The 12,975-nt window shown below is 41.8% G+C and overlaps 1 protein-coding gene across 1 annotated transcript in view; it reads right to left on the bottom strand.

Annotated features, from left to right (window-relative positions):
• LOC308304653 (FRAS1-related extracellular matrix protein 2-like) overlaps positions 1-12,975 on the bottom strand; it is a gene marked incomplete at its 3' end in the record, with an annotated part of 158,146 nt that overhangs the window by 132,579 nt on the left and 12,592 nt on the right. Inside the window, exon 2 of the mRNA XM_080749277.1 lies at positions 9,792-9,881. Within this exon, the coding sequence (XP_080605403.1) occupies positions 9,792-9,881 (90 nt within the window). The remainder of the gene's footprint in view (positions 1-9,791; positions 9,882-12,975) is intronic.

The raw sequence follows: 12,975 nt of genomic DNA, 5'->3' as shown, positions 1-12,975 counted from the left end.
ATGTACTGAAAATATTTTTGACGAAGATAGTTGGAGGGAAAAAAGGATGGGACCAAGTATAGACCCCTGGGGGACCCCCCGGTCCCTGTTAAAACCTATTTTCAGATGGAGGTCTGCCACCAAAAAGACACCAATTTGGGGGTTCTTTTGAGAGTTAAGGGGGCCAAACTACATTCCACACCAACATTTCACTGCGTGTGCCTGTATGAGTGAGTGGCAAATGAAACCCCTCCTGATTCTTGAACATGCCAATATGTCATGGTGATACAGCTGACTTCACTCATGTTATGGTCCTTGATAGATGTTTCTTTATCTGCAGTATTTCAGACTCTCTCTGATGCTTTTGATAAAAGATACAGCTATCCAGCCGTGTTTTGAAGTCACTCTTTTCGGGGGTTGACTAGTGACCCGATTTCAATATCAACCAGATGTAAGAATGTGATTGCTTTTGCCTCCTTGCTGGGTGGAGGAGAGTTCTGTTAGAATGGAGACATGACCTTTAGTACTTTTCATAACAACAGAAAAGTTTAAAAGAATACTGTATCAGGGTCAAATGAAATGTTTTTGGGACCCCATTGTTTCTTTATTTTGAGAATGAAAACACCGCTTACCGGGTATGTTAAACTAAAGAAGTATCCTTTACTCTTTACAGCTGTTACCCTGCCTGATCTTACATAAAATATTAATATTTCTGTCTCTCTGTGCAATGTGTGCATTAATCTAATATTATGTTATATCGTTGCTGTCGGTCAGAAACCTCTTATCTCCAAATTCTGACTTTAACTTTTTCTCTACTTGATGCTCTACTTGATAATTTTTTTTTGTGTCCCACAAAAGCATCAAAAGTAACAGATCCACCCGATGACACAATATTATTTTTTTTTCCAAAATGTGAATGCTCATTTTCTGCAGTTTTTGTCTGCTGGGTGGACAGGCAAGTTTAGCCCATTTTCCAAAACATGCTGTGGAAGTTATATTTTGGAATAATAACCAGATTTAGCTATTTTTAAAACATGTAATCATTTAGACGATTAAAAAAAACTATAAAAAACAGCATTTACTGGCCACTGATGTTGGAATTTTGTTTGCAAATCAATCTTTTCTCCAGGGACAATAAAATATACTGTGCATTCCGAAAACGACTGATTATTAAAACGCCTGATGCTCATTAGTTGCAGCGCTAGTTTGCGGTGTGAATGTAATTTATGGCACATGCGTGTGTGTGTGTGCGTGTGTGTATATGTGCGTGTATGTGCGTGAGTGTGTGCGTGAGTGCTTGTGTGTATGTACATGTGAGGATTAAATCCCCGCTAGTAAAGACACATTCTTTGAGAAGTAGACATTGTGAAGGCCATTATCCTGGCCCTCGCAAGAGGAAAGGTAGTTTTATGGCTAAAACACATTTTCACTGTCAGACTTACAACTAGGAAAAGATTCAGGTTAGAGTTACACATTTAGAGGTTAGGTTTATAAGGTCTGAGATAGAGATATGCATGATCGTATGCTTGGTAACACACTGGTGGTGTCGTACGACACAGATAAGACTTCCAAGCTCACCACGCGTCACAGCGTGCGTTAAGGACCCAGATTTGTCATTGTAAGTCACAGATAAAGCACTGGTATGTTGGGGGGGATGCCTCTAGGCAGGGTGGGGAAGGGGTAGGTGTGTGTGTGTGTGTGTGTGTGTGTGTGTGTGTGTGTGTGTGTGTGTGTGTGTGTGTGTGTGTGTGTGTGTGTGTGTGTGTGTGTGCGTGCGTGCGTGCGTGTGCACGCGCGCGCATTACTAGGATGGGGGGGGGCTATACAAGGAATCTATTGTGTCAGTCACCACAGCACTCCTGAAAAAAGAGAAAGAGTGAAAGAGAGGGATGTGATGTAGGAGGCGATGCCACAGAGATAAAGAGATTCTCCTTCTATTCTACGGGTAAATGTTTGACCCTGGGCCTTGTTCTCAAGCCACTCCTTCAAATTCTCAGCGTTCATTTAACTCCAGGGCCAGCGCAGGGGTCCTTGAGGGGGTTCCAGGGGGTCCCCAGCTAAGTAAAGGATAGTTAGGGACCAAATGGACCTTACAAGTCTGTAACTCAGAGAGTGCACAGATGGAATCAAAGGGACCCGTTTTGGTCCCATTTGTAAACTCTAGTTAAATCTACATTAAGGGCAAAGTACTGTGTGCAGTATAATGATGCTACCTCGACTTTTCGTGTGTGAGTTAAACCTTCTAATAGTTCAACATAAAATCGGTTTCGGCATCTTGATGTTTCATTTTCATTTTGTTATTTCAATATTAACCTATTTCATTCACTGATCTATTTCGTCTATGTGGGGTCAGTGGAAACCTCATTATGTCCAAATCCAAACATAGCAAAAGTAGTAGATCTACAAGCTTAAAACACGCCGCTTCGAGCTTGTGGATCTGCTAATATTGATGATTTTGTGTGATGCTGCAGTTTGATCAAGTAAGCAGTAGGGCTAACAATTTAGGCTGCCTGCTTTAGTTTTTGGTTATATGTTATATCTGTGTGAAGTGTATTCATCGCTTAGACTTTATGTTTAACTGTATTGAATAAGTACTATGTATACCGTAGTAACTAATTGGCAACGCGCCTGGTTAAAGGTGCTGTAAGTGCATATTATTTAGTAAAAACAACTGCTAAATAGTTCTACATTCCCATAGTATTTATTACTAGAGTGTTGTTCAATAACAGTTAACTGTTAATGCACTTTCAATTCAGGATACCAATTTCATTCAGTCAGGAGAAGGACTCATAACACAGCATACAGGATAAACATATGAAACTGTGGAGGAGATGAAACAAAACAACAGCAGACAAAATTGGAACTGGAACACTACACAACTGAAGCTATATCTTCTGTTTATTAGACCTGCAGACTGCAGAGACATGGAGACCCGTGTTACTGAATAAACACTCTAGTCTATAGAAAAGATTATTATCAGAATACAGAGCTTACATTTTTTATCTAACCAAAAATATATAACTTACAGCACCTGTAATTTAATAATAATAATAATATTAAGTGTGTGTCTGTTTAATTTGTCCTTATACTTTTTGCATCTTGTACTTTCTGGCATGCCTGCATAGTATGTTCTATGTTCAGGACCCCAGTTAGGCTTAAGCAGTGGTTCTCAATATTTGTCATGACAAGGTATATATTTAATTTAGCCACAAACCCCCACCTGAAGTTCACATTTTTTCAAGATTTTTTTTGAAAATAGCATATCTTCAAGCTGTGGGCCTGTAGATCAAATAGCTGATTTAAATAGGGTGATTCAACTGATTTTGAAGCTTTATCAACACATTTCCTTTGGGGACCCCCTCAGGAAACAACAGCTAGTATGTATGTCCGTCCCTCAAAGCTATGGGCATTGGCCAAGCTTCACAGGACGTTTGATGAAATTAACTCATAAAAGGCACCGCTCACTTCACACTGGGTGTAATTTTTAACTCATTTAGGCCTAGAATTATTGAATGCTTTAACCAGTGAAAAATAGCAGATATACAAGCTCACAGCGCGGCACCGAGTGCCGCGCTGCGAGCTTGTAGATCTGCTATTTTTCAATAGTTAAAGCATAAAATAATGATACACAATAATGTGTACCCGTTCTAAATTGGTTAATTCCGTTTTGACGCTTGCTTTGGCAATAAAGCTCCTTTCAATTGAAAATAATAATAACTGCGTCCCCCCCCCCCCCCCCCCCCCCGGGGCCACACAGCTATAGCCATGGGAACTGAAAAGGTGTTGGCGCTTTAACTACACGGCTGGTCCCAGCTGCTTTTTACCTGTGAAAGGAAGGGGTCCCTCCCTGCCTCTCCCCCCTCCCCCCACCCCCTCTACAGATGAGTCTGTAATAGGGCCATTTAATTACCGCTGGCTGCCTCACAGCTCTGCCCCCAGCGCTGGCCCTGGGCTCTCATTACCGCCGGCGCTGCCTGGGATCTTAAATATCAAACGACTTCTTTCTTTGTGCCAGAAGTGCCTTTTCCTCCTTAGTCTTAGTGGACCCTTCTTTAGCCTGCGGGCTAAAACTCTGTGCTCTGTTATGTAGAACCTGTGTGTGTGTTTGTGTGTGTGTGTGTGTGTGTGTGTGTGTGTGTGTGTGTGTGTGTGTGTGTGTGTGTGTGTGTGTGTGTGTGTGTGTGTGTGTGTGTGTGTGTGTGTGTGTGTGTGTGTGTGTGTGTGTGTGTGTGTGCGCGAGCATGCGTGCCTAAGCACGCGTGTTACAACAATTAGTCAGAGTGCTAATGCATCACTTCCCGGTGAGACAGAGGCTATAGCTAGCAGACGTGGGGTTTTTAATTTCCTTCTGTCTTTTAAGTGGGGAGGCACGTTGCTTTTTTCTCACACTGCGGCTACCTGCTGCTTAACGCGCACTTACACGCTCCGAAACTCTTGCTCTCTCTCACCCCAGTAAAAAGTAAAATATCCTGTAAATAGGATAGACACAGAGGGTGTACAAACGCAACCAAATGGGTTGCATTTGTACACAGTCTTTCTCCCATAAAGATTATCATTACAACTTCCGTAGATATGCTTTTGTTGTTTTCCCAATTGCACGCGTGGAAATCAATTCACAGCAACCACCAGCTGCGACCTCCAATAGTTGTAAGCGAGCCTTGTGCACATTAAAGTAAAGCCCATATATTGACAGAATAAATATATTCCAATGCCGTGGTGTGTAAGCAACCGTGGAGCAAACTCAGTCTCCGGGCGAAATTATTATCCACGGGCAGAATTAAAAAGCATGGCCACTATAACACAACAACCGAAGAGGGCCGCAATCAATCAATTAGCCTGTGTGGTTCTTCTCTCATAAGCAGAAAAAGAAAACTAAAAATACACTGCCGTTTCTTTGCGGTTTTATCCGCTTCTTTTAAGTGCATTAGTACAACAGCATGACAAAAAAAACTCTGACAAGCGCTAATTCACAGGGCCCGAGCCATTACTCTGTGTGTTTTTACACCAGAAATGCGCAGGGTTTTCCTCGAGAGACTGTATTGTTTTTGAACAGGCTTTTATAACTTATTCTCTTCTCTTGTCTTGTTAGTGAAGGCACTCAGTCCCTGGTGACTTGAAACAAACTCAACAGTGACCTTGAATACTGTGCGCTGAACACTTTAGTGACAGCTGGGGTCTAATAGAATGTACCGCAGCAATGCAAACATATCACAAACAAACAGATCGTCTGTTTTCACTAGTTTAGTGCGACAGAGGTTTCTGCCTGACAGTAATGATATTTAATTTTAGTGATTATGTTGTGAGGAAAACGTTGAGATAACAGCCCTTTTGGTTAGAACAACTGACTGAAAATAACTTTGTACTTCAAGTTTAAATTTATACAAAATATTTTTTCAAGTGTCCAAATAAATTCCAAATATTATCAAATGATCTCGCGGCACCCCTGGACTGCCGTCGTGGCACCCCAGGGTGCCCCGTCACCCACTTTGAAAACCCCTGCTCTACACTTTAAGGTGCTTATATGTTGACTTACACTAAGATCTTTGGCAGCACGCCTGCGTCTCTGTCTGAGGATTGTTCAGCCTAATGAATACAAACCATGCACCTAATAAAGCTCATCTCCCTGCTCTTCTATTTAGACATTTAGATTGGGGCAAAAAATCTTGAAAATGTGCACATTTTTCAATATATATATATATATATATTTCAAAGCGAACTTTTGTAACTCAAATCTCTGCTTCTGGGGGGTCCCTGGAACACCATATTTTGAGATGGGGGTCCGCAGCCAAATACCTGTAATTTTGGGGGTCCTTGACATGAAAAGGTTTGAGAACCACTGATTTAGAGGAAGGATTTAGAAGTCGGGTCAAAGATCGGGTCGACTCAACGATATTCAAAGACTTGCACACATTTTCACGATTTTTCAAAAATTGCAGATCTACAAGCTCTGCGAGCTTGTATATCTGCTATTTTTCAATAGTTAAAGCACAACATATGGTTAAAGTGGTTAAAATCTAACGTGACGCGTTCCAGGTACTGCATTTGAGGGTTAAATAAACAGAAAATACATTTCCAGGAATAACAATTTTATCCAATCAGGAGAGAGAACCGCACAAAGAGCAATTTATCAGCTCGTGTTCCAGTTCCAGTTTTGTCTGCTCATTTATTTGTTTCATCACTTCCAATTTCACTTGCTTTATCCTCTCCGCTATCCTGAATGAGTTCTCTGCCCTGATTGGATACATTTTGAAACCTGGAAAAAGAAAAATCCGGCTTTTACTAATGAACTGGAGATAGAGAGAGAGAGAGAGAGAGAGAGAGAGAGAGAGAGAGAGAGAGAGAGAGAGAGAGAGAGAGAGAGAGAGAGAGATACATGAAAACTGTTCCACCCCTTTAAATTGTACATATTTTATTTTGATTGTATTATGTTGATTGATTGCATTGTACTGTGTACACTTCTGCTTTGGCAATGTAAACGTATGTTTTCTCATCCAATAAAGCCCTTTGAATTGAATTGAGAGAGAGAGAGAGAGAGAGAGAGAGAGAGAGAGAGAGAGAGAGAGAGAGAGAGAGAGAGAGAGAGAGAGAGAGAGAGAGAGAGAGAGAGAGAGAGAGAGAGAGAGAGAGAGAGAGAGATAGACCTGGGTCCATCCAACACCTGATTCTTTTTATGTTTAGAAGGTCTTATTTGACAACCTATCCTGTACTAATTGGAAGTAAAACTGCACTTTATACACAACTCACTTTAGTATACAGATTTGCCCTCTAAAACTCACTTACTGCAATAACATAATGAGCACCTTTGCTAAATTCGGTGAATTTACATTACATTGATATCGTCGTTGTCAGGTGAAAACACAACTACAAGCACACAGCGCCTCGCACCGTGAGTTGTTGTGTGCTTGTAGATCTGCTGTTTTCACTACCTTTGTGTGACGGCCTTGTATGATGAAGCAGGGCTTTGCTTTGTGAAAAAACATACAAATTCGAAACTTGGAGATACAAGGTTTCTGCCCGACAGTGACGATATTTATAGTTCATTAATATGCAGTGCCCTGTCAAAAAAACACTGTAAAGTCTATTCTGTCACATAGCTGGATGGTACTGTATATCGTTGTCTTGCATAGAATTATCAGGTTTGTTGATCTCAACTATGTGTGAATGTTGTGACCCAGGCATTGGTCTCTGAAATTTGCCACCAGCTCTCTTTAGAGTTTTAGGCCTTCTAGAATAGATTTCCAGGCATACAGTGTAGGCGGTGGGCAAGCTCCACCACGATACAACATAAGAATTACAGTATCTCACGTTGGCAGGTTTGCACTGCCGTTTCTGTGCCAATGAAAAGTTCAAAGTCATCAAAAGGCAATTTAGAAAGAGCAAAGATGAGGAAGAAGGAAGGAGACGAATGTAACGTAGGTGTGTTAGTTCATGGACATTTTCTAAAAGCATCTGTCTGTCTCTGTTTGACTGATTCATTTGATAAGTTCAGAGCCATTAGGGAAAAGAGGAAAGATGGTAGCAAGATGACAAAAAGTACAGAGGTGGCCTTGGAGATAATCATACTAATTAACAGGGTTACAAGTGCTCTTCCTGTCCTATGTGCCATCCCTCTCAGCTTCCCTAACATCTTGTAATAAAAAGCAAATGAAATGTGTTGGATATTTTCCAACATATTTAAATGTACTTAAGCGTTACTATCAAACAATAATTTGTCAGTGTGTTTATGCTGCAGAGAATCCTTAGTACCTTCAAAGCAGCCAAAGGTATGGCTCCTCCATACCTCCAAAACCTGATCAACCCCTACACCCCCACTCGTTCACTTAGATCAGCCAACACAGGGATGCTGACCGAACCCTCGCTAAAAACTCCAGGGCAAAAATCCACTCGTCCGAGACAGTTTGCCCTCTTGGCTCCCAAGTTGTGGAATAAACTCCCTGTCGCACTTAGAACAACGGACTCACTCGCTAGCTTTCGCCGTGGACTGAAGACTCACATTTTCAGACTCCACCTAAACCCTTAGCACTACAGTAAAATCAATGACCATACATGAAGCTAGTTAGCATTTGTTTTTAGGTTCTTTAGAACTTTGATTATATTGTGTTATCTCTAGATAGATATCCATTTACATTGTTATATTGCTGTTAATGTACTAACTTATTATCTTGTTTATTATTGTGATGTTGTATCTGCTTATTGTAAGTCGCTTTGGATTAAAAGCGTCTGCTAAATGCCTAAACTGTAAACTGTAAACTGTTAGTATTTAAACCACAGTTTTTGCACAGTAAAGCAGTGGTTCAGATGACAAAGACCACCAGATGACAACCTTGGCCATCAGCTATTTCCCCACAATATTTTTCTGTGGAACCGAGTCAAACTAAATCGAATGCCTCAACTCCTACATTCCAAGCGCTTGTCAGGGCGGGGGGTCCACAGTTCAAATATGATTATTCTGAGGGGTTGCGGCCTGAAAAGGCTGAGACTAAAGAAGTGGAAAAAGTTGTGAAATGTGGAAGAGAGAGGGGAGGAGGTGTCTCTGGGTTTGAATTCAGTCGTTGCTGCTCCAAAGTGGACAAGGAACCACGGATACAAAATTGATGCTGCTTTTATGCATGAAAAGAAGCAGCTAGCCTTGCCAAGTGTTCACATTACTGCCACAGTGCTCACACGGAGGGCTCTCATCTCCATGAGAATCCAAGAAGCTGTCATCAGTTACAGATACATATAATGAGACATGTAAAGCTTTTTGTGTTGTTATAATGCGATAGATGTACCGATGAGCACGCAGAATGCAAATGCCGGCACATATACTGTCTTTCTGATGGCTGGGGATTATGCGTGGGTTTTGTGGTTTAAGACGCAGTCGAAGATGCAGACTCGGCAAATTCGACGGTTATGTTATTAGTTTCTACGCCGCGAAATCCGTTTTTAAGTGTTAATAATTCAAAACCGGAAAGTGTAGAAATGGACCCGAAAAGATACAGATGGAATGATAATATCGTGGTGTTCTTCTAGATCCGAGCTCACAAATTATACACGCGGCCTTGCAGCGTCATCGAGGCGCATTAAAAGCATTAAAAGTGTGCATTAATGTTCGCACAAAACACCCTTACTCATCCTCCACGGACCTTGAAGTATTCTCATTACAACGCTAGAGTTAATAAAATGTGGCATAGTGTGTGTATCTTGCAGTTAGCTGTATCAACGCGACCTCCATTAGCCTATGGAGAATATGCAGAAAGTGATATTTTGACCCACAGTTACAGCAGCTATATACTGTAGCAGATGCCTTTCTATTATCTGCAGATGTGGAAAGATATTAAAGGCAGTCTGAGCAGAAATCATTTTCACTTGGGAGGTTTCCTTTCAAAACCATGGAACTAAAGGTGTGCCGTGTGCTCCACAATGGTACAAATACTTGTTTACAGTTTCACTGCTCCTTCAGGATGATTTGAACATAAATTACATGTCTCACTTATAGCTTTCGCTCAGAACTGTGAGCATTTCGGCGCCAAAAGAAATCTAATGTTTACTGTTATTTTGTGTAGAGGTAAACTCTGTCTGTGTCTGGTGGTTGGGTAAAAGTGGATTAAAAGCATGAATGTTGACAGGTTTGATTTCCATAAAAAGCCCAAGTGTGTCCATTAACAGCCACACTTGTCCTTGAGCAATGAGCACAAGAGTGAATTCCCCGCTAGCACAAGCAGTCCTTTATAGTTTACACTTTTCAAGTGTTGCTCCAGATTAAAAAAATTTGAATGGATAAAAAAGAAGACATTTCCGGCTGAAAGGAAGCGACATAAATGCGCTCTTACCGTGGTCCTGGACGGAGAAGCCAAAGTGGTCGGACGTGACGTTCTCCTCTTTCCGCAGCACATAGCAGATCTTCAGGTCGTCAATGTCAGCTGGGGTGACAAACACAATGACACAATGCAGAACAAACGGTCAGCGTCTTTTGGAGCTACTTAAACATGGTCACTCCTCTCCAACTGGAACTCACCTGTAAATGGTAAATGGTGCATTTATATAGCGCCTTTATCCAAGGCGCTTTACATAGACAGAGTCTTGCTCAAGGACTCTTCGACACCAACTCTGGGGGAGCCCGGGGTCGAACTGGGAACCCTACGGGAACCCTCCGTGACGGTTTCTCTACCCCTGAGCCACTGCCGCCCCACCTGTGTCTCCTGTAAACTGTATATCTGAGCGTCACTCTTTCTGTTGTCATTCCCTGAGGAAGAACTTTTGTCAGATTAATAGATTAATCTTTTGCATTGTGGTTACGAGCCTCTTATTTCATTGTAATGCTTTTGCACTGTGGTCAGTACCTCTGCACTGTTGGTTTGGGGTGTGCGCCCTTTTTCGTTTTTTTGCCGTTTCAAAATATTTAACAGTTGTAAAAACAGTTGTTAAATAGCGAGCTTGTAGATCGGTTATTTTCAAATGGCTGATGTATACACTTTTACACTGATTTAATACTTTATAACACGTTTGTTAACAGTACAGGTAGTACACTTAAAGGTTATGCTAAAAGAATAACACAAAAGGCTAACACAAAAGGTTAACTACTGTAATTTAGCTGGGGACCCCCTGAAACCCCCTCAGGGACCCCTTGGCCAATGATCATAACTACAGCAACCACACTTTACGTATCACCACTTAATCATTTTCATGACGGAATAAAATGTCTTCCTATACAGCCTAAGGATTAAAATTATTATTATACCCTTGTTCGTTTTAAAGTAATATTTATGGAACGCTCGGCTGTGGCTGATTTAAATTGTGGAGACAGAGACAGACAGAGAGAGAGAGAGAGAGAGAGAGAGAGAGAGAGAGAGAGAGAGAGAGAGAGAGAGAGAGAGAGGGGGGGGGGGGGGAGTGGGAGAGGGAGAAAGAGAGAGAGAAAGGCTGGAAAGCGAAAACTTTCATGTTTAGTATCGTGCTGTCTACAAAAATATCCTCAAACGTACGTTTGAAGTCGGGGCATTAGCGTATCTTCGCTAGGCTCTTCTCTGTCGTGTAATTGTTCAAAGATGGAGGCTGTCGCGCTCCAGTGCCATATCAGGCCAGTGTAACAGCGGCTTCTTCCTACTAATATCACACAGACTCACATCCCTTATCAGCGGCTCGGCATGAGTAATTCTCCTATACTGCAAGACGGGAGGGAATCTTTTCGGAAAGTCATGCCATCCATCCGCTATGCAAGGAGACAGATAAAGGTTACACACCCCAATCACTCAAACTAAACCAACTCAACATGCTCGTTATCCTCCAGCGAGTCAGGCTCTCTGTGTCAATACCAATGGTGGAAAGTAACCAAGTACCTCTACCAGAGTGCTGTACTCGAGTGCCAATTTTGTGGTACTTTTACTTTACTTTACAACAGGGGTCTTCAACAGGGGGTCCGGGACCCCTAGGGGGTCCTCAGAGTTACTACAGGGGGTCCTCCAAATCTTTGTCTCCTTTTTTATATTAACCACTTGAACCATAGAGTCCATATTCTGAGAACTTTGGCCAAAAATAGCAGAATCTCACAACTGTAGATCGGCTATTTTCGGCAAAGGGGTTCGGTGTAGAGAGGAAAAAGAGCAGACTAAGTACTGAGTGAAAGGTCAAGTTTATTAAGTATTGACGGTTCAAGTGGTTAAATATCTGAAAACACAGATTGACATGAACCCAAAATACACTGATGATTGTGCTGTCAAACAATGAAACTATATGGAAACTATGAACAGGTTGTGGGGGTCCCTGCTTCATCTCTCTCTCAACTAAGGGGTCCTTGGCCTGAAAACATTGAAGACCCCTGCCTTACTGTATCTCCATATTAAATTGTTTCGTGTTTTTTCGTATATATTAACGCACTACTTCTACATGGCACAAAGCGCCGCATGACCTTGTAGATCTGCTACTTTTGATGCTTTTGAATATGAATCCTGAAAGGTACAGTATACCAGTTAAGGGCATGACGGTTTTCACCCAACAGAGACGTTAAGCTTCTACTCTTTTGCGGATCTTAGATCTTAGATAAAAAAACTGTATTTAAGAAAATAGCACAAGAAGTACATTCTGTAGGTTAATTCCTGTTGTACTTTTACTCCAAGTAAAAATGTTGAACACAGGACGTTTACTTGTATAACAGAGGTGTTTCTACACTGTGTGTGGTATATTATAACAAATCGTTGTTGTGGGGTGGAAACCTTGTATCTCCAAGTTTCAAATTTGTATGTTCTTTCGTAAAGTAAAGCCCTGCTTCATCATACAAGGCCATCACACACAAGTAGTGAAAACAGCAGATCTACAAGCAACGCCTCGAGGCGTTGTGTGCTTGTAGATCGGCTGTTTTCACTAGTTTAAATCATTTTAAAAATGATAAATACAAAAGAAACGGTTTTGGACATAAAAGGTTTCCACCCGACAACGACGAAAATGTTTCTCATCTCCCGCTGCACTCTCAAAAAACCAGGTGAGACAGGGAGATATTTTAATGACAGACGAGGCCCAGAAGAATGTTAAGAACAGGATTCTAACAGCGGGGGAGCCCATCACTACCTCTACAGCTGTTTAGTTCCTGAACCTGGCTGAATTACAGGGCTATACCGGCGCTCCCTTTGCATTTTTTCCCACTCTATTTTCTCTCTCTCTCTCTCTCTCTCTCGCTCCCAAACAAATTATTGAGGCTGTGAAAGGCCCTGGCCTCTCTGAACTGTAACCTTCAATAATAGATGCCTCACGGAGGAGGTGCTCATAAAAATATAAACCCACCACCACCACACTGGTGGTGCCGATGGGGGTGGGTGGGGGGCGTCCTCCCCCTGCCTCTCTCTCTCTCTCTCCAGAGTTGCCGGCTTTCGCGAGAGAAATAAGCGACCAGGTCTACTGAAAACGAGCCCAAAATAAGCTACTATATCGGTTATATCGGGGAAAACACATTTTATCGTGCAGCCACTGTTCTGTGGGTCAAATCTTGGAACCATCTTAATACTAACTGGTCTTAGTTCGATC

This window comes from Nannobrachium achirus, assembly GCF_963921795.1.
Source record: "Nannobrachium achirus genome assembly, chromosome: 19".
NCBI lineage: Eukaryota > Metazoa > Chordata > Actinopteri > Myctophiformes > Myctophidae > Nannobrachium > Nannobrachium achirus.
Note: the sequence above shows the minus strand (reverse complement) of the source record. Positions and strands in the feature narration are given on the sequence as shown.